General features: G+C 37.1%; 1 protein-coding gene across 1 annotated transcript in view; it reads right to left on the reverse strand.

Annotated features, from left to right (window-relative positions):
• The window catches only part of LOC122800900 (neuronal tyrosine-phosphorylated phosphoinositide-3-kinase adapter 2-like), a 394,493-nt gene extending 382,110 nt beyond the window's left edge, over positions 1-12,383 (reverse strand). The window contains exon 1 of the mRNA XM_044070243.1: positions 12,171-12,383. Coding sequence (XP_043926178.1) covers positions 12,171-12,375 — 205 coding nt within the window. The 5' untranslated portion in view covers positions 12,376-12,383. The remainder of the gene's footprint in view (positions 1-12,170) is intronic.
• Between the last annotated feature and the right edge of the window lie 10,449 nt (positions 12,384-22,832).

Raw genomic sequence — 22,832 nt, forward strand, 5'->3', positions numbered from 1 at the left:
TTGGGAGGAAAATTTTTAAGTCTCTTTGCATATATGGACATAAACATTTTATAATCCATATTTACACAACTAAATAAAAATCATTTATTGGATAGAAGTGAATATATTAAGAGTGTAGAAGAATCACTTTCAACAGGCACTTATAAAGAACTTGATTTAGGACAAGTATTGAAAATTATATATAACATCAGTAATAACTTGCATGATCTACTGATGTGTCGTCAAGTCAGCCTTGAAATGTATGAATTTCTACTAGTAGATGAACCCCTCATACCAGCATTAAAAGGCCTACCTAAGATACACAAGGGAATTAGGCCTATACCTATGAGACCGATAGTGGCAGGGAGACAATGGGCCACATATAATATTTCGATCTTCACAGAAAAAATATTGAGACCTATAGTAGATAAAGTGGATACCATCTTAAAGGATACACAACATCTACTGAGTGGGATAGAGCAGTTTAAAAAACAACAGCAAGAGACTGATTTCTATGCTCCCTACATTTTAGTTACCTTGGACGTGCAGAACCTGTTCACTTGCATACCCAATGATTTTGGGTTGCAAGCAATTCGTGAGGTCATGGTAACAGACAGTGACTTCTCACTTGACCGACAGATTTTGATAGGTCAATTATTAGACATAATATTGAGTAATAATGTTTTTATGTTTAATGAGAGGTATTACTTACAAACATGGGGTGTCGCTATGGGCACCCCATGCGCAAATTCCTATGCCAACCTGGTATTATATAACTGGGAGACCAGTTTCTTATTCAATAGCGTTTGGATGAAGAAAATCACTTTCTACAGGAGATTCGTGGACGATATTCTAGTGTTTTGGACAGGGACTATAGATGAACTGCAAGACTTTGTCCAATACTTAGAGTCCACCACTGTTTTTCTTAGGTTCACCTTTGAATATTCCAGGTTGAGCATCAATTTTTTGGATGTGAACCTCTATTTCAATGAAGAAGGCACTCTTATGTCCAAACTACATCGTAAGCACTGCTGGAGGAATAGCATACTGGAATACAGCAGTATGCATCCTAGGCATGTGTTTACAGGAATAGTGAAGGGGCAATTTACCAGGCTCACTAGGATCATTCAAGATCCAATTGAACTTGAGAAAGAAGCAGACAACATGGAGAATATTTTTCTCGCCAGAGGTTACAATAGGGAGTTAGTTAAGGAATCTAGGCATAATATTATTCCTTCATGTAGAGTAGTGAGTAACAATGAAGAAGAGAATAGTGCCAATGGACAAGCTTCTGAACAAATATCCATACAGAAAGATTTGTCCTCTGCCACTAATCAAATGAATGTAGTCACACACTATAGTCGGGGGTGTTATGATAGAAACAGAGTGGCCTATGTTATGAAATATTCGAATGATAATGAGCAGATTAGGAAGGTCATAGTTAAGAATTGGAATATATTAACAGTCTCAGAAGAAATTAGAACTCTTGTTGGCAATAAACCCTTGTTTATATTTCGAACATGCAACAATCTCAAAGAAATATTTGCTAGAAACTTTGCTAATGTAGTTACATACTCTGACTCCTTAACCCCAGGAACGTTTCCATGTGGATCTTGTAACATGTTCAAATATATTACTGATGAGCAGTTCTATACCCATGTACAGAAAGTTTTCATATTTAAACCCACGAAGCACTACGATTGTAATAGTAATAATTTGATTTATATGGCTAATTGTACTGTCTGCCCTGCTTTCTATGTTGGTTTAACAACCAGAAGACTAAAAGATCGTATATAAAACCATACGTATGACATACGCAAATCTAAAGACACTAATGCCCTTGCCAGGCATATTCAGCAATATCCTAACCATGATTTCAGGTTTAGGGTTTTACAGACCTTACAGAAGAGCAACAGATTGGGTGATAATACCAACCATCTAGCCAAGTTAGAACTGAAATGGATCTTTAAAACAGGAGCACACAGAGATCCAGGTATTAACAATTATATCTCTCTGAGGCCTATATTGAAGTCATAGAATATATACTTATTGAAATAATGATCATTCTAAATATATTTCGTCTGTCTGATTGATCTGTTAAAAAGTCAATATTAGAATTACAATAAGTATTAACTGATAGATTATTCTCTTGTTCAATTAGGTATTTCATTGCAACCTGGGTACGTCAGGTATAGATCTACAATAAACATATAATCCACGTTCATAACTAAGTGCTTTTGTACTAAGACTGGCCTGAAGTGTTAAGTATTAGTTTCACACAGGCCAGACAATTGAACTTAATATGTCCCCATACAAATTAAATAATTCCAATAATATATTTGATGATATTTAGTTTATGAGCTAGTTTATGAATGTGACAAAATTCCAATTAGAAGTATGAGTTATATAAGCTGGTCAGTTAGTGTATGCTTTTACAATAAACAGAGCAAGGGCTCTTTAGTATAGATGATAAAAAATTTTTGTAACCTAGAAACATGAAACATTTGGGAAACCAATGGTTAGTTAATACATTGTACTTATTAGTACTGTGATTTAATAATTTTAACTTAGTTCACAATTTGAACTTGTTGACATTTCTAGTTTTTTGTCTTGAGTGAGGTTTAATGAGACAATAGTGTTTGGTGGAAAATAACTAATTGTAGTTTTCCAACGAACAGTATAATAAATTATGAGCTGTAAGATTTTCTAGAAATCAAGTAATAGGTAATTTTGACATAATTTTAGTTTCCAATATTAGTTTAATTCTATGACAATATTTAGATTGGGAAATATGGGATGTTTGCAAATAGGATTATGCATGTACATTATATCTAGATACCCGATTATTTAGAGCAGTTGAGATTAAATATAATCTTGTTTTAGTATAATAATATTTAATATGTTTTTTAGCTTGAGAAATATTTTCTTTCTATATTTTTAATATAAAGTTAAGGTTTATGTAGTACAAGATGTCAACATGAATTATAATAAGAGCTACAATTGTGACTAGAGTTGAAGTATGGCTTGAGAATTGCTTAACTAATTGTTTAAGAGGGTGACTTTTAACCCAAGAAACAGAAGGTTTTGGCATTTAATATGAATTTATACCTGAACGAATGCAGGTTTTTAAACTATGGATATACATTTTTGAATTGATGCGGACCTCCGCTAGAATCTGTAGCTGTTTTTTAAGCGTTACTAAAATCATTGTAAATAGCAGTAGAGCGAGTTCACTACCATTTAATTATGTATAAGATATTTAATAAGTAAAAAGAGGAGCTTTGAGTGACATTGCTTGTAAGCTTCAATAGTTGAACTTGAACTAAGCACGGACGTAGAGTAACGCTTTGAGATGGAGCTTATTTGAGCTCTCTTAGCGTTATATTCTAAATAAGCAAAGTAACGCATGCAGCATATTACTGCTGTTTCAATACAGTGCTTGATTCAAAGGGGATTAGTTTTTATTTTATTTTGTTTTACTATATGTAAAATTTGATGCTTTTGAATATATATAACATTTTTAACATCAATATTTCTGGCACTACACTTTTGTTAAATGAACAACCATTTGCCCTTTAACAATGTAATTCGGATTTATGGAGGGACAATGCAGTCATGGTTCATCAGCCTGCATTTAGCACAACCTTAGAGTAATGTTTTGGAAGGAAGTGAACGGAAGTTTTCTATTATTGGTCATTTAACAAATTAGGAACTAGGAATAGAATATTCTTCTTGACTTAGAGCAGAGATAACTTTAAGGTAACTTGCTCACAATATATTTATTTTTACGCTTTTTAGAAATACTAGCAATCAGGAGTTTTTAGAATATTAAGGCTTACAAACTAGATGTGAATGCGTTGAAGAACTGTTTGTTTTCAACAATGTATTTTTGAATTTGAAGGTTTTGTACTTTTCCATGTCATCTGCTATACGAACAGCAGTCACACCTTTATTTAATTGTATGCCTCATTGAGGAATGGTTGAGTTTTACTTCTTAATTGTTAGAAAGCTGCTATTGGATGTTGATGACTATTTGAACAGAGAAACTTCTTAGTTTAATTGTGATCTGAAGAAGCGTGCCATGTGCACGTGAAAGCGCTTATCCCTTCATTCTTCATGTTTTTTATGCTGATTCTTGAATAAAAGAAGATTGTGCTCTTACTTCTCGTGGTGTGTCCTGAGGTTTTCGTTTGGATAATCCATATTTAATAATGGTATAGGTCTAGATGCACTACATTTTGCAGGGTCTTTATCAGATTTCAAAAATGGGAGCTATAAATGTATATTTCCATGATGGCGGGATAGTATTATTAATCTGTATGGTATTAAAAACTGAATGTAATAAAGTAATAGCTTTATTCGGTAGAATTTTGTAGATTTCTGGAATAATACCATCATTACCTGGTGCTTTATTTTGTTTGAGTGTATTAATTTGTTCATGGATGTCTTTTAAAGTAATTTGTTTATCCAAAAATAATGTTTGTTCTTCTGATAATCATTTTTTAGAATGTTTCTTAATACAAGCTTGAATATCTATATTTGGGTTTATTGGAGCAGGAGATAGATTAAGTTTAAGAAAATATTCTCTAAATTCAATTACTATGTTACTTATGTCAGATACCTTTTTTTTTCCTTTGAGGTGAACATATTTCCTTAATGTGATTACATTTGTTTAATCTTTTGACTTTGTTGGCTAAAATATTCAAAGATCTGGGATTTATTGAGAAGTTAATAAACTTAATTTTTCTAGACATAGTTTTATGATTTAAAATCGAGATATTTCTTATTCAAAGATTTGAATTCAACTAGTTTGGATTTTTTATGTAGATTTTTTGAAAACTCAAGGTTCAAAATATCCAGTTTAGCTTGCATCTCTTTTAAATCTTTATCCCACAAAAGTCTTTTTTTTGTGCCAGTCTGTTATTCTACCATATAAGTATGCCTTCATTGCATTCCAGACAAAATTTTCAGGTGTATTAGTGTTGGAATTCAGATCTAAGAAACTATGTACTTCATCTAGTATGAAGATGATGAAATATTTTAACTTTGTGATATATGCAGGTATCTTTTTTATCTGGACATTGGTACATGCATGAGTATATATATCAAAGGTTATTGAATTGTGATCTGAAAAGGGACATGTGATAGCTTTTACATTACTTAAAGAATATGTTAAACTGTTAGAAATAAAACTCTATCTATCATACAGAATGTATTATGTTTGTATGAAAATAATGTATAAAATAAAGATTTAGGGTCTGCATAACTATTAATATCCTTCAATAAAAATAAATTTGAAAATTCTTTTAATAGTCTGGCTGTGCTTGAAATTCTTCGCTTTCCATTAGACGTAGAGTCTGAGCTATCAAAAATGCAGTTAAAATTGCCAGCTAATACAATACTGCCCTTAGAAAATTGAGTGATATGATCTATATGTTGTTGTGCTGAGCTCTGTCCAAGGCCAGGAATCCAGTACATGTTAATTAGAGTAAAATCTATTATTTTTAGGTAGTGGCAGTTTATTATTCCAAAGTATTGCAACACCTCTTTTTTTGAGCATGCTCAGAACTAGCAAGTATTGAAAATGTTTTAAATTCTAGTTTGGAAACACCACCCTGAAACGAGTTTCTTGCAAAAAGACTAATTGTGAATTATTTAACTGAAGATACTTGTTTAGAGATCTTCTCTGATTGGGGTTGTTCAGACCATTTGTGTTAAGCGATATACAGTGTAAAGCTACAATGTTCTATGTGTAATGAGGTGAAACAAATACTGATTACAACTTTTAATGAACTTTAATCTGTTAGCTAAAGATAAAAAAGTGTAGGGAATACAGCAATGTATAGTGTGTGAGACATAAGATATTTAAAATTAAAATTATATGAATAATATTCTACTATACATATTTTAGTGAACATCAAAAAGAATATTAACAAGCAATAGTTACAGAATCTTCTAACATTAAAACCTTCTAAAACCCACCTGGAGTTATAAACTCTTAAGCTGAGTGACAATCACCCAAATTAACAGACCAACTAGCAGCATATTTCTATCAGGTTACATCTAAGTATGATTTATTTTATTAAAAAAAAAACATGGCTTGTAAATAATATTGTCCGCATTATGTAAAAGAAGAACCCAACATATCATTTTTTGAAACTTAGTATTATAACAAATGTAAATATAAAAAACCTAAGCTACTTTAAAAGTCACTGTAACCAACTTACTACAACAAAAAGTGTCTTACTTGATAGACAAAGAAGTATATTATGGTTATTATCAAGCATGTAAAAAAATAACTGTATAATAATATGTAACTAGATTTACTTTTTGTTTCTAAAGTTAAGTTTTTATAACCTATATTGTTTAACCATTCAATAATAAAGAATAATGCAATTTTAAAATAAGTATAATATGTATAGCTCAACTAGAAATCAATCTAAAGTGAATATATTATCTAAACTTATAGTCTAAAGTTTGGTCAATAAACAATATTTCACAAACCATCAACTGGAGCTATACTCACATTTAAAATTATAACAGGGAAACAGACAAGAATTTTGGGAAATAGAATATACGTTAATAAGATACAGAAGACTAGAGTAACATTATACAATAACTTTCTAACGTTACATATGCAAAATGTAACCAGCATAACTTATGAACTTTGAGCATATTATAAATGTTGCAGCAAACTAAATATCATCATTCCCACTAGTCATTAAAGCATGACATGGCATAAATATAAATCAGGAGAAGATGAAAGGAAGTATATACATGTAAAATTGCTTTAAGGTAACTTAATATAAAACATTGGATGGAATGTATCCTTGCTTTAAAAGCATGTCTCTAATAATATGTAAGCATTTTTAAAAAGACCACTCTATAGATGTTATAAAACTTCAAATTCCATGACTTTGTATATGCATAAACATTTTGTTATAAAGATGAAGATTACTGTATTTGCTTTATTTAAAAATGGCCCCTCTCAACCCACCAAGTAAAATAGTAACTCAGCTACTTCCGGATTGAGTATAAAGTTAATTTATCAAGCATAGAGTCCTCATAAGTGGTTTTGTGAAGATTTTACTTCATTTTAGAGGGTGCAGACAATGAACATCTTGTTATTTAGTCCAACTATGAGAAGGATACAGATACTGCCATCCAAAAGCACCCTTCGAGCTGGAGATGATGTCATGCTGCTCAGTGGGACAATTAAGCCCTTTTCGCCGAGCCGTAAATAAATCAAACAGCTTCAAGAGTTTCAGCCAGAAGCTGTAGGCTGAGAAGACAACACCTGAAGGCTTTTACTGTCTCAAGAGCCTCTCGAGACACTTCAAAGACATTCCAAAGCCTTTTTCTTTGAGCTAAAGTATTTGAGGGTGAAAGAAAAAAAAAAAAACAACTCTGGGAACTACTGTGCCTCTGAAACTATTACAAACCCAAAAACACCAACAAACAGGGTCAAGCCAAGGTATAGCAGCATCATACAGCAACATCCAAAAAAAAAAAAAAACATTAGCCCCAAACCAGCGACATCATCAGAATATAACAAATGATTATACCTCCCAGCACCACAGATGAGCAATCATATTCAACTACCTTAAGGCAGGGAATCAAGTAAAGACACGTCAACAAAAAATACGTTTCTCAGCACCACAGACAAGTACCAACACTCAGTTTTCTTAACTAAGGCTGGGAATCAAGCAAAGACATGGCAGCAAATGAAGAGAAAAATGCCCAACAGTGTTACCATCACACTACTCCACAGCCATCCAGAGAAACATAAATAAAACTATAAACAAAAGCAAAAAGACTATGAGGAAGAGAATTCTAAACCATTAGTATATGCACTAATATAAAAAAGCAAAGGAAAAAGACAACAAAGGGAACATTTAGTGTACAGCTAAATCATTATATAGCAACTTAGTATCAGTGAGGGAATACAAAATTAAACTAATGCATTCATCAATCAAAAGCCTATATAAACTAGAGACAATAATCCAATTTTTTCTTTTTAATAAAAGAATATATTATAAAGTAAGTTTATAAAGGAAAAAGACTATATGAATTTTTAGAAATAACTAAGGCTAAAACAACTGAACAGTGTTAATAATGGTATAGAATAATATAAGAAACTAATAGCTATTAAAAATCAATAAAAACTCTTTCTATACCAAAAGAAAGTGCTTCAGGTAGTTGTAGAATTTCAAGAATCCATGAATTTAAAAAATTCTCTATATTATTTTCTTCTAAATTATCTGGTATTCCAAAGATTCTGATGTTATATCTTTGAGATCTATTTTCCAAATCATCTATTTTTGTTTGGAGCAGAGTATTTTGCTTTAGAAGAAGTTCTAAGTTATGTTAATTTTGTTGTATTCTACTGTCCATGTCGTTTAGAGATGTTTCAATACCAGTAATTTGTTTCTTCTGCTGTTTTAGGTCTTGATGTAGTCTCCATTTGTTGAGAAGCATTTTTTTTTAAAAGCATCAATCTTCATATCCATTTTGTCAATTTTTGTTGTTAGTTCCTGTAAGATGGTTAAGAGAGTTTGAAACTCTATTTCCATTGCTGAGTCCTGATGAGAGGATTTAGTGAAGCTCATGTCGGTATCAAATGCCAGAAACGTGTCTCTTAAATTTTGACAGGAAAAATTATAAAAACTTTAAAAATATTGTAATATTAACTAACTAGACTATTAAAAGAAACCAAATATGCAAAAAAAAAAAATTTAGTTAGTTAAAATAAAAAAATCCTGTCATAAAAAGTATGATAAGGCAGAGTTGAAAGAAAGTGCTGCTACTCAAGGCTCGTACTTGGCCATGCCCCAGCTATGGCTGTTTTGATGCACAAAGAGTGTTACAATGAGTAGCCCTAAATGTACAGGTTAATGTCTCTCTTCGTAATCAAGGGGAAGCTGATAGAATGTACCTGAGGTGTTAGCCTAAAGGATTCTTGGAGCCAAATGGTCTCCTGCAGCCCAGCCAGCACAGCTTCTCAAGAGAGATTTTACATTTGAAGACACTTTTATTAAAATAAAATGAAGAAGTGAATTCAGTGAGAACAAATTCTTTACACCTCAGTAAGGCCTTATGTGTTTCAGAAGTTATGTCAGTCTCTTTTAAAGGAGGATTTGCCTTACTAGAACATTTTTTTTTGCGTATCAAGCCATAAAATCTTCTTGTTAGGACAAACTTCTACAACATTATACACACTTTTTATTTCAAGGAGATATACTTTAACTTTGGCTTTACTATTCCCCAAACTCTCTGAATAGGCTTATTTATGTGTTTTCTTTGCACTAGTGGTCGAGGTGCTTAAGTGTTAGAATTTAATGTTGCAATGAATTTTGCTGCAATGTATTGTATTGTACTGTGGGAACCATCAGTGCACTTTTTAATTTTTTCCCCCTTTTCTTCACCGTGATGGGAGAGTGGAGTTGGTATACAAAATGTCAAGGTGTGTATGTGTGCTTGTGGGGCACTTGTCTCCCCGAAAAAAAAAAAAAAAAAGATTTTTTGTGGGTTGGTTTTTGCTCACAGTTAATGTTTGATAATTAGCTAAAAAAATGATCATCAAAATCCCGTAGGTAAACCCTCTGAATATGACCTATATTATGGCACTGTCTGCAATCTTCAAATATGAATTTATACTGAGGAGGAATATAGGGATGTACCCACAATAATGGCATGGCTTCTGTTTTGTACTTTCTACTTCCACCATTTTGTTTACACCATATTTAACTACACCTTGCAACAGTGCATTTCTGGCTGCAGTTTCCACTGAAATTGCAAGTTGTACTGATTGTTTAAACACTAAATCTGCTTCAGTTAACAGTCTCTTTGGAAATATTTCCTGCAGAATTTGGTACACCAAACAATCATGTAAGGTATCATTTAAGCCACTACCCAAACAACGTTGTAATATATTTTAATTTATTTTTGCCAGTTCAGCTGCAGTCATCTCTTTCAAAGTACTACTGCAGGCTGTCAATATACATGTTCACATTTTCTGTAGAACTATCAAACATTACAGTTTTACCAGCATAAAACATATCTCCAGTCTCCAGTTATTTGTATTGCACTATCATTTTATGTTTTCTTCTTTTTCACAGTTACTCACTGTCTAGCGAATTTATATCTTGCACTTATAACCACTGTAGTGTGTAGACTAACAAAATAAGCTTACAAGGAATTGGGCAGTAAACAATTTATTGCTTTCTCAGTGGCTTCCTACCAGTACAGCTTCACTTAATTTTCAGGAGCAAACTGCGAGGCATTAGCAATCAACATCATAGCACATTAATCTGAGGAAGGCATTGACAACAGAGTTCAGATCAGGCATGCAGAGTACTTATCAGATATACTGAATCAGAGCTGCTGGTTAAGAGTAATGTGTAGGTCAATATTCTAAAAAGTGTGCTACAGTTAGTTTACTATGATTTACATGAATGACAGTCAGTCAAACTGCTGATGTTCGAAATCACGGTTACCAATGAGCACTTAATCGAACCAACATAGGTTGAGCACATCTGATCGAGTTGCATGGTGCACTCAACCTTTTGCCAAGCAAAGTTCTGACTATATGAAGGGAGCTCGCGCTTCAGTGAGGAACAGAATTAGCCCATTTCCTCACTGTAGTGCAGTCTCGGAGACAGTATATTTATTGTGCACGAGGTGTGGGGGTGCAGTCCCCCTCATAAATAGTTGAATTAATGTACCATTTACTGTAGAGTTCAATGGTACTTTAATGTGCATAGCAAGAGGTGAGTGATGCCACCTCCTGCTATGTCGAATACATTGAACCACGGCTGTCGATGTATTTAGTTTTGCTTTGGTTTTCTATTTGAAATTTCACATTCAGTATTTCAGGTCAAAATTTTCCATGGTTGACCGAAGCTGATTCGAAATTTCAATAGTAAACCCTACAGTCACATACTTGCACATGTATGTGTATGGAAATGTGTGCATACATGCCTCGTGTATATCTGGTAGGCTTCTGTTAACACACTTGAGTAAAGATGATGAATTTTAAGAGGAAGAATAGGATCTCATACACAATGGAAGGGTACAAGAAAAGGTGACACCTCATGTTTAACAGAACATTTACTTTTTCAGTCAGTAGGTTGGAGATAAAATGGAACTGGATGGAAAATGACTGAAGAGAGCACATTTTATTCAGGTGCAGGAGTTTATGTATCAGGCAGAATTTCCAAAAGTCTATCAACATCCACTGAATCTGTAATTCTTAAGAATTTGTTTCCTTTTGTGAAACATGAAAGAAAGAAGAAATCCCCCACTGTAACCAGTTTGTACTACCACTGTCCAGGCCATTATAGATACAAATGGACTTCTGCTTTCATCAAATGTAGCCTTGATGGTAGTAGCATATAAAAGTAAGACTCGAAGAGACCATGAATTCCTCCTTTTTTCCCTCAAAATCTAGAGATTTGTTGACAGACTTAGCAAGGGGTTGGAAAGAGGCCATCTGCCCTGAGTTAATAGTGTTAGAAGAAGAGGCACAGACTAGTCTCTGTAAGCAGATTATGCAGACACTTAAGCAGCCATGATTGTGATCATGGTAGCCAGTGATTGGCGAGCATGATTGACAGCAACAGAGTTGTTTTTTGCTGATCTGTACTGGACACTCTCTATGATTTCTAGTACTGCTTGCAGACTTGCAAGTCAAAGACTGACCAAAACAGTTACCAGCAGATAATTCCACCTGTGTATGTGTGTGTCTTTGCGCCTGTGTTAGCTGTAGCAAAGAGTATTATGTATACACATAATAGCTGTATAGAAAGCTGAAGACATTTCTTTTTATCCTCAACTCTGGAGGAAGTTTTTCTTGGGGGAAGCTTTATGAGAAAAGTCCTAACTGACCCATAAGCAAGCTGCATTTAAGAACCACTTACAGACCTAAAATGGATGAACTGTCTTTCAGTTTCTGCACATTACTTGGGTAAACCCTGAATACGTCACTCTCCCATCTGCTTAACTTTGGATAGAGAATGCTTAACTATCCCAAGTTAAGGAAATGGCCCAGTGGATGTTTAATTGTTAGTTCTGCTGACCTCCCTGCTCTGATAATATTTAAAATGATACATGGTCAGTCCTGAAGTTAGACCACCCTAGACTGCACATTTTGATAGGCAGATGATAGTGCAGAGTATGTTGCTGCTTTATACCTGAGTTAAGGTGATTTCCTGATAACATTGTTGGACTGACAGAGGATCGTCCTAATCTGCTGGAGGCTGCCCCGCTGTGTCCTGTTGTTCCATCCCACTCATGAGCCTTTATCTGCTCCCGAGATGTAGTAGCTGCACCATGCATTGCTCTTTCCTTACTTTCAGACTTTGGTAGTGGTTCCGTACTGTGGCTTCTGCTCTTCATCTCATCTGTGGCCTCTAAAAAAGAGAATTTTCAGTTAAAATGAGTCCTCATTATACATTGCAAGCATCCTTCCTTTGCTAATCACATAATTACATTTAAGGCAAGCTCACATTATTAAAGAACTAATATGCAATATGGCAGTAGCCATATACTGTCTCACATTCCATTTACTTCCATCACTGAGCAGATGAAAATAAATTCTCCACAGCTTGATACTCTTGAATGTGAGAGCTTGCATGGCACTTCTATTACTCTAGAAAAGTAACTTCTCTTTTTCGATTTCAGTATTCTTCAGTAAGATATGCAGACATTATCTTGAACAAATGCAGCCAGTTTTATCAGCATTATATGAAGCAGAAAATTATTAGAATGCTTTTTATTGACATATTTGCCACATTTTCCCTGTGTTAATTTCATGAGGTCTGATGCAACATTTGCAATTTTAAAACAAAAACAACAACTAAGGATCACCTGAAAAGTCTGTTCAGCTCATTTGAAATGTTTGATGAATGGCCTAAACACAGGTGTAGAAAATCTTACATGATAGGCATTGCTGTTTCATCACATTTCTTACTGGCATGCCAAAACCTGTCACACCAAGTCATTGGGTGTTGGTTAATTCTCATTATACAACGACCCCTCATTAATATTCAAAAACGTGCATGCTGATTGGTCAGCATGCACGTTGTAAATCAGAGTTATAGTAATGGAAAAAGGTCCGGTCGCCCAGACTTTTTCCATTACTATAACTCTTTTTTTACAGCAACGGAGAACGCAAGATCTCCGTTGCTTCACACTGTCTCGCTATGTTAAACTCCTTTAACATAGCGAAACAGTGTGTAAAAAGCAACAGAGATCTTGCTTTCTCCGTTGCATTTTCAAAACTGTCTCGCTATGTTAAATGGGTTTAACATAGCGAGACAGCTTTAAAAAAAGCAACGGAGATTCTCCATTGCTTTTTTTAAAGCTGTCTAGCTATGTTAAACCCATTTAACATAGCGAAACAGTTTGTAAAAAGCAACAGAGATCTTGCTTTCTCCATTGCTTTTGCCCGCAGCTCTGATGTACTGTGTAGGCATACGCATGCGCAGTACATCAGAACTGCCGCATAATACCAGACAGCTGCGGAAGGGCAGCAAGGAGGCATTATACAATGCCATTATTTATGGAAAGTAATTATTTTTTTTCTTAAATAATGTTATTGTATAATAGCAATAACCCACTTCTGGGTGTGGGTAATGCTGGATTTACCCATGGTTGTCTTTGTTTGGCCACTCGGGCTTCGCCCTTGTGACCAAACCACACCAGCTGTGGGTAAATCCAGCATTACCCACACCCAGGCATGGGTTATTGCTATATTCTTGGACTAAATATCTGTTTGACATGCATAAAACTCTAATAGCTATAATAATACCAGTTTGTTCACCAGGTAAGCCAATTGGGCATACAATCCATTTTCAGGGTTGAGCTGGGAGCAATATATGGTTAACTGACTTGCCCAAGGTCACACATTAGACAAATGATGGTTGAGCGAATTAATCCCTATACCACAGACACTACAGTTCATAGCCATAATCTCTGCATCAACAAACAAAACACCACAAAACAAAAAAAATGGTTAAATGTGTATGTAGAATAACATCCATGATTGGAATTTAAGAAATAAGAAATTAATTTTTATACATGGAAAAAAAAACACACACAGTCTCTCTTCCACACAACAAAACCAGTAAGAAACTTCTCTATAAGACTTTATGACATGCATGACAAGTGGAGAGCATCAACTCTTCTCAGCACCTTCATCTTTAAATGCCACTATCGTCAGGTTGAAATGGCTTGGAATATGGTTATTACACTGATAAGATTATAACCTTGTGGGTATCCTGCTTACAGACTCCAGATAGCTTGAGGATAGAAAGATTAGTTAATTGTCCTTTGAGATAGTCTGTATTAGAAAAGTGAAAATTTTGCATTAGAAAATAAGATTCTCACTTCATGTTTACATCTTCCATCTTTTCCTTCACAACACTGCACTGAAAATCTTAATTAACTGTACTTAGTTTAAAAAAGAAACCATGTTCTATAAGTCTGCAAACAAAGCAGAACCTAGGTCTGGGGATAAAGCAAGATGGCTTTGGGCCACACACACTGTTTGGGTCTATATTATATCCTCGAACGCTTAAAAAAGCGAACGCTGATTGATCGAACTTATTTTCATGAAACTGCAAAATATCGAAGCAGCAGAAACTCAATTTTTTTCCTAGGGAAAGAATTTGGTTGTCCGTTTCTGTTGCTTCAGTATTTTCAGTGTTATGGTGGAAAGTTACCGGTTGGATTCAGGTAAGTGTGCGATTGTGTGGATGTGAGTGTTAGGGTGATTTAGGTGAGTTAGGGTTAGGGCTCGGGTTAGGTGTGTGTGCGATTGAGTGGACATGAGGGTTAGGGCGGATTTAAGTGAGTTAGGGTTAGGGAGCGGGTGAGGTGAGTGTGCGATAGTGACGGACCTTAGGGTTAGGGTTTGGGTTAAGGTAAGTGGGTAGTTGGTGGTGTGTGCATAGTTTAGTGTAGGGTTAGGTATCAGATTTTAAGTGTATGTGTGTGGATTTCTGTTTGTTTGGTGTGCTTGTGTTGTGTGTATGTGTTTTGGATCAGCGATTTTTTTCCCTGGGAAAAAAAATTGCTGATGTGACAGTTCGAGATTGTAAGCTTTTGCTTAAATTAGGTCTATCAATCAGCGTTCGAGGATATAATATAGACCCCCACTGTTTGATCCAGCAGAACTTGGTATGTTAGTTACTTGTACCAGATAATTATTTAGTTACAGCTATAGCAGTTTTCTCTTCTCACATCTCTTTGTTATTCACAAGTGATGCGAATGCTGATACAAAGTGCATATGAAATGACTGCAGACTTCACAAACTAGAACTTCAGAAAGATGTAGGAAAGCTGAGTGCCCCAGGAAAGTACAGTTGTGTACACTTACCATAAATGTAGATGTCTGAGTGCATTCACTGTTGCAGTCATCACACTTGGGTTATCTGCCTGCAGGTACCCCTCAGTAGGCCCAAATACCAGAAACTTAGTATTTCAGCATCAGATACTGTCACCCCAGGACTGACATCAGGTCGTTAGGGGTATAAAAACAGGCAGCTGATGCCATTACATCAGTTTTTCTTGCCCCAAATGTCAGGAGCCCCCCAAATAGGGAGCTAAGTTATGGTGGGGAAACCACCACCAGTAAAAAGTAAATACCAATACTCCAGAAAGGGGTGAGTAATAGTCATAGAGAGGAGAGAGAGAGAGAGAGAGAAAAACCAGGGGGCTGGAGGGAGGGAAACCAGGACTGCAACAGTGAATACACTCGAACATCTACATTTATGGTAAGTGTACACAACTGTACTATGTTCTTCGTGTTTCACTGTTGCAGTCATCACACTTGGGTGGATTCCCAAATCTGAAGAAGGGGGGAGGCAGTCAAGAAGAGTTAGGGCTGGCCGCTGTTGCAAAACCTGCCCTAGATTTGGAAAAGATAGGCAGGGGGTAATATGCTTAGTGAAGGTGTGTACTGAACTCCAGGCAGCAGCTTCCAGGATGCCCCTGGTAGGGACTTCACTGAGAAATGCTGTAGAGGTAGATGCTGTCCCATGATGCTTGTAGCAGAAATGGATGCAGTGTGCTATCCATTTGGAAATTGGTTGTTTTGAAATGGCCTTGCCCTCTGCCCCTGTTGCAAAGCTGACTAGTAACTGGTCAGATTTTATGAAGGCTTAATCCTATCAAGACAGAATCTGAGCTGTCTGTGCACATCCAAGGAGTGCATGATTCTTTTCCCTTTATTCTGAGTATTAGGGAAGAAAATTGGCAAATGGAGGGATTGGTTGAGATCCACACTGGACACCACTTTAGGCATGAAGGAAGGGTTAGTCCTGAGGGAACCCTGTCAGCATTGAAAATAATGAAGGGTTCCCACAGCCATACGAGCTTGTAGCTCAGACACTCTTCTAGCTGAAGTGATGGCCAGAAGCAAGGCTGTTTTCCAAGAGAGGAATTTTAAGTCTGCTGACACAGCAGGTTCAAAGGGGGAAGCATGAGCTTTTCCAGTACAAAGTTAAGGTCCCAAGCAGGGGTGGGGGCTCTCCTTGGTGGCCTTAAGTTGTCTGCCCCTATCAGGAACTGTTTGATAAGAGGGTGTGAAAAGAGAGGTGGCTCAGTGTTGTAATGAGCTGAAATGGCTGAGGCATGGATCTTAATGGAGGAGAAGGACAGGCCTTTGTGGAGTAGAGCTGCTAAGTAATCCAGGATTAGAGGCAGGGAGGGAAGCGTTGTGTCCTCTCCTTTAGATAGAATCCAGGAGAAGAACAGTTTCCACTTATCAGCATAGGGTTTTCTTGTACTGGGTCTTCCTGCTTCAAGAATGACATCCAGCACCTGCATGCTTAGGTTTGCTGGGAGAGAATTCAAAGAATAAGCCAGGCTGCAAGATTTAGGGTTTGCAGTTGTGGATGCAAAATCTGTCCCTCCTGCTGAGAGAGGCATTGCCCTTCCAAACACTGGTCCTTTCCAGCCCCCTCCAGGCCTTCTCAAACCAGACCTAGGGGAAATAGACCACCCAGACTACAGTCTCAGGGTATGCAGAGATCTAAGCAATGGAGTGTCCCCCCCTAAAGCAGGGAGTGGTAAGCCACCTCCTTATGAAAAAAACTCACAATTACTTCTTTACTCCACTCCCCAGCCCTACCCAATTGCTTGTGCCCCTAGGAGGAAAACTTGCCCTTCATGCAAAAAATTGGATGTCCATCACACAGGACCAGTGGGTCCTCAACATTGTATCCCAGGGGTACAAATTTTATTTCCATTCCCTGCCAACCCCAAACGGCTTTCAAGATCTTCCTCCAAACCAGTGGTCAGAGGCTCAAAGCCAAGTAGCTTCCCTGCTCAATATCAGAGCTATTCAGCCGGTTCCAGTAGAACAGAGGGGTCAAGGATTCTACTCCAGACTCTTCCAAGTACCCAGGAAAGAGGGCTCTTGGCACCCAGTCCTGGATCTTTTAATTCTCAACACCTTCTTGGTGGTACTAACATTCAAAATGCTTACCCTGCAACAGCTTCTTCCTATGCTAGCCAAGGATTTTCCTCCTAGGGGCACAAGCAATTGGGTAGGGCTGGGGAGTGGAGTAAAGAAGTCATTGTGAGTTTTTTTTCATAAGGAGGTGGTCTATTTCCCATAGGTCTGGTTTGAGAAGGCCTGGAGGGGGCTGGAAAGGACCAGTGTTTGGAAGGGCAATGCCTACTGAATCTAGGGGATTGCACTTGTAAGAATTCTTTTACAGTCTGCATAGACTTAGCTTTTCCTTCCATCTTTTTAAGAACCTCTTCTGCTTTGGTGCCAAACGAACTGTTCTTGTTCAAAGGAGAGTCTAGTAACTCTGATTTGGTATGGTCTGGCAAGGTCTGCTCCTTGAGCCAAGCATGTCTTCTCAGTACAGATCCAGTGATTGTTGCCCAGCAAGATGCTTCTAGCCTGTCAAAGCCACACTGCAAAGTATGCTTACTGACTTGGCTTGCAGAGTACATAAGCTCCTGCAATTATTTATTTTCTGCCCAGTCTGTAAAGGTTGCCACTTTTTGTTTAAAACGTTCCATAATATGCTGCTAATACTTCAGCATGTGAAACTGACAATTCAATGCCCTAATAGCAAGAGTTGCAGAGGCATATACCTTCTTACCCCATCTGTCCAAAGCTCTGGAATCCCTGTCCGAAGGGGTGGGATTCTTGGCTGTAGTAGCCTTGATATCTTTAGGCCCCTGGGAAATGATCTCTGGGTCAGCAGTAGGATTCTTGAAAAGAAATTTGTGAGTGTCAGGTACTCTGTCGTACCTGTCTGATTTCCTAGGGGCAGGAGGTAAATTGTCAGGAGTAAGACTGGATTCTATAAAAACATCGACAACATCCAGGACAGGGGGGTATTGCTAAAGGCCTGTGCTGAGGCAACTCTAGGAATTATCTGAGTCTCTTTTTGGACTGAGGATAGTCTTGGCTTTCCCAGTGGAAATGCTCTCTTAAGGTATGCAAGGTTTCACCAAAAGAAAAATCCTCTGGAGGCGAGGCAGTGGGAATGGATTCCTCTGCATCTGAATCCTCATAAGCAGATAAAAGCATGTCTTCATAATCAGAAATCTAAGAGTCATTGGACTCCTGGACTGTAGAAGCTGTAGGGAACTGGTCTCTTTTTCTCTTAGCAGGGGAAGGCTGACTTCCCCTAATCACCGTAATAAAGTCTTCTGCCATTCTAAGCATTTGTTTTTGTGGCATGGGAGCAGGTGCATGCACTTTGGTCATCAGTTTTCTAGGAGTAGTGTGTACTCTGGGCCTAAGAAACTTGGTAGTTTTGGTTAAAAAAGAAGTCGGTTTGAGTCGAACATCAGTAGAGCAAAGAACTGGCTCAGAAGCCAGTGCCTGCACAGCGGCTCCGGACCCACCCGAGGTAGAAACATCCACAGGTTCCATAGTCGAAGAAGAGTATCGTGGCATACCAGTCTCCAAATGGGTCTTGTTAGAGGCCTGCAAGTCCACTGAAGTGGGCATTAGGGGCTGCAAAAGTGCCTCACTGAGTACCAGCGGACTGGTGATTAGCTTAACGGAAGTATCATCGGCAGCTTTGGACCTATGCGGTCTGTCTCTGTATCCTTACTTTTTTTGGAATATAGGTAGTCGGATGGCTTACTGAAGCTATTTCTGAATACGGAGATTGAGAGCAAAAGAATTTAGTGACAAAGAGCCCGATGAATGGTTCGGGCATTAAACAAGGCACAAAATCGACAGCAAGGAACGTCGTGGTCTGGGCCTAAACAGGTGACACAGTAAGAATCAAAATCTCTGTGAGGTATTTGCTTTCCACAGGCAAGACAATTGTTAACTTTTTCTGACATCGGTTAGAGCAAGAAAAAAGGATCCCCAATGGGGTACTTAGCTTTAGAAGACTTCAGGATTATTCAATTCATAATTGAAAATTCAGGTAGCGGCCAACCAGCACTTGCAAACTACTTCTGCTTCAGGTTCCTCGGCAAGAAAGACTGATGTAATTGCGCTGGTTGCCTGTTTTTATACCCCTGACGACCTGATGTCAGTCCTGGAGAGACAGCATCTGACGCAGAAATACTGTCTCTGGTACTGACGCCGACTGAGGGCTACCTGCAGGCAGATAGCCCAAGTGTTACGACTGCAACAGTGAAACACAAAGGACATCTACTATGCACATATCATATGCACTATGCATAGAGTGTCTGTCAACCCTGAGGTAGCCTAGGTGGTATGATAACCAGTTTTACTTGGAAGCCTGTTGCAGTCTCCTTAACCTCTCTGTATACTTTGAAATGTGGACATATACCACCATGATATTTGACCAAATTTCTGTTTTTAGGCATTTGTAAAAAATGGCATCCTCACATAGGGTCATTTCCATGATGCTTTTCTTCTCTCCAACAAAGATCAGCAACATAGAGATGGTTGGCTAAGTTTCAGTGGTAAAATGACCATGAGGTATATGATGGGTTTGCCAACCATGAAGAAATATTTTTAACATTTTGCCAAATTCCCCTTTGAGTAACTTTTTCAATTAAAAATGTTTTTATGGAGCCATAAAATAAATATGAAAGGATAGGCTGTGACTGACCTGCCGTTTACCAGTCAGCACACATGCCTGATATTACTGTGTAGATCAAGACCTAAAAGCTATGCCCATATCCCTGCTACAGTCAGCCTCTATCTGGAATAAGTAGGTCCAGAATGCTGATCCATCATATTGAAAAAAAAAACAGGCATTTTCCATGGCAAATTGGCATATGAAGTATTTAAAGTGGGCAGAGATAATGTATTCCATTAAAATGAACATCTCCCTAAAATCCATTATGAGTTTTATGTATCCTTCTTTCATGTCCTGTAAAAAACTTGTACCTCATTGTCTATCATCTACTTGTTTATTGCTCTGTTCCTGTTTGATTGCCTGGGTTAAGCCTAAAAAGCATGTTATGACTAGCCTACTCACCAGTTGAATGTAAATAAAGAAATAAGTAAATAAATCTTAGATGAGACAAGCAATCTTCTAATCTGTAGGTGTTTATTGGGGTGGGTATTTCTAACAGTGGTGATGTAAATGTGATAAAACAAGAATTGATATTCAAAAGGATGGGCAGCACAGTAGTACTATGGGTGACACTGTCACAGTACGGGGTTTCTCATGTTTAATTCATAGTTGTGGTGCCTTCTATGGAAAGTTTATTTGTCCTCCAGGTGTTCACATGGGTTTTCTACCAGTGCTCCAGTTTTCTTCCACATTCCAAAGATGCGCACAAGATGGACTAGACACTCTAAATTGTCTTTAGGTGTGAGTGTGTGTGTGTGTGTGTGTGTGTGTGTGTGTGTGTGTGTGTGTGTGTGTGTGTGTGTGTGTGTGTGTGTGTGTGTGTGTGTGTGTGTGTGTGTGTGTGCGCGCGTGTGTGGTATAGAACAACAACCATGGCAGGGCTATCCACCCGGTGATGTGAACATTTGCTCTAGATGGCTGTCACTGTTGAAGTGACACACTGACTCCATCTGTAAAAACAGGAAAAAGGAGTCGTGGATGGATAGATGGATATTCAATATGACAGTGCTATTGTGTAAAACAGGCTGCCCACAGGCATTCTGAGGACTGAAACATTTGGCCTCACTTTTTCTGTATGTCTCAGTATTGACCAGTACTATCAACTCAGAAGTAATACTCATTTATTCAATCTTCATTTATTTGCTTAATGTAGTTCAGGGTCACAAGGAAGCTGGCAACTATCCTGGCACTCAGAGGGTGCAAGGCAGAGAAATTAATCATGGATATCATGCTAGCCAATCTCTGGACAAACTCACACCACTTGTATACCTATGGGCAATTTGGATGATTGCCACTTCAACTAGCATATATCTTTGTGATTTAGAAGAAAGCCAAAGCACAAACACCCACAAATGAAATGCAGACAGAGGTATAACTATGTCATTTGGAGAAGCGCACAAGGTCTTCATTTGGAATTGTACTCCCCTATTATCTCCAAGTTACTAACATATAGAAATACAAGCAAACCCCCAGCTCGGCAAGAAATGCAAGATTTTTCACATTTTCATTATCCAGTTACAACCACTCCCTCACACTGCGGTTCTATAAAAATACTTCAGCAAAGTTAAATGACCTATTAAATAAATAAAACAGCAGTTCATATATGTGAGACTACCACCCTAGTTAACACAGTCTAAAAACTAAAGAAAACGTCTATACATTCACACAAGTGCACATAGATATATATATATATATATATATATATATATATATATACAGAAATATAAATATAAAAAAATATATATCTAATATATATATATATATATATATATATATATATATATATATACACACACAGAAATATAAACATAAATAAGTTTCAGTAGCGTTGTCGCCTCATAGTAAGACGCTGTCCAGTTCGATTCTCAGCTAGAGCGTCTTCTGCGTGGAGATATGTGTGAATGGCGTACCTTCGTTGAAGGTTGTGCGTCAGGGCTGGTAACTCGGCACATAAAAATCAACTAACAATCATTAGTGGACCGGAGTTCCACTGTGGCGACCCCTAACCGAGAAAAACCGAAAGACACAAACACAAACCATTTTTTCTTTATCAATCAATTTAGTAAGGAAGTACATAAACTGGTGCAATATGAATCTTTCCAAATATAATCCCATAAATAAAACTGTAAAAAAGTAAAAAAATAAATACATACATACATAAATACCATCAATGTTTGTACACTACTACTACTACTACTAATACAAAAAGTGTCCATGTATCTTTCAAGAACAGGTAGGTATTATTCCATTAGTCTCCTCACTCATTTAGCATAAAGCTACTATAGACTGTGTTTTTGATTCCCCTTTTTTACAGGGATGTCATAAAAGAAGGCCTTTGCTTACCTCTTTAATAACTAAAAAAACATTTTTCCAAGAAATTTATCAGCCATGATGATGAGCTGAGAGCAGAAAAAAGTACTTGTGAAACAGCAGACTTTTATCAATTTTCACAGAGGTCAGCAAGTCAATCCATTCTTACATGATTTCTGCTACAAAAATGTATGTGTTCATGAACAGGCAGGTACTGTCTATTGCTCTGCACTTCTAGGCTGTTCTTGCATGCAAGATACAAAAGCATGCCAGAAGCACTCGAATACAGTCTTTGGTGATGCAGTTGTGGGCTAATGACAAAAAACTTGTAAGGGAGGGGGTTGCTGGAGCAAATCTTAATTTAAAAGGGCCACTTGGGTTTGTGATATCCATTTATTGTAAGATTAAAAATAAGTACCATCTATTACGAACCAGAGAGTTAAGACATATGTTCAGTCCTACTTTAAGTCCTCATTACATTAAAATTTTGCACAATATGCTGGA

Source organism: Protopterus annectens, chromosome 4.part1 (genome assembly GCF_019279795.1).
Source record: "Protopterus annectens isolate FY-2018-M chromosome 4.part1, PAN1.0, whole genome shotgun sequence".
In the NCBI taxonomy this organism is placed as follows: domain Eukaryota; kingdom Metazoa; phylum Chordata; order Ceratodontiformes; family Protopteridae; genus Protopterus; species Protopterus annectens.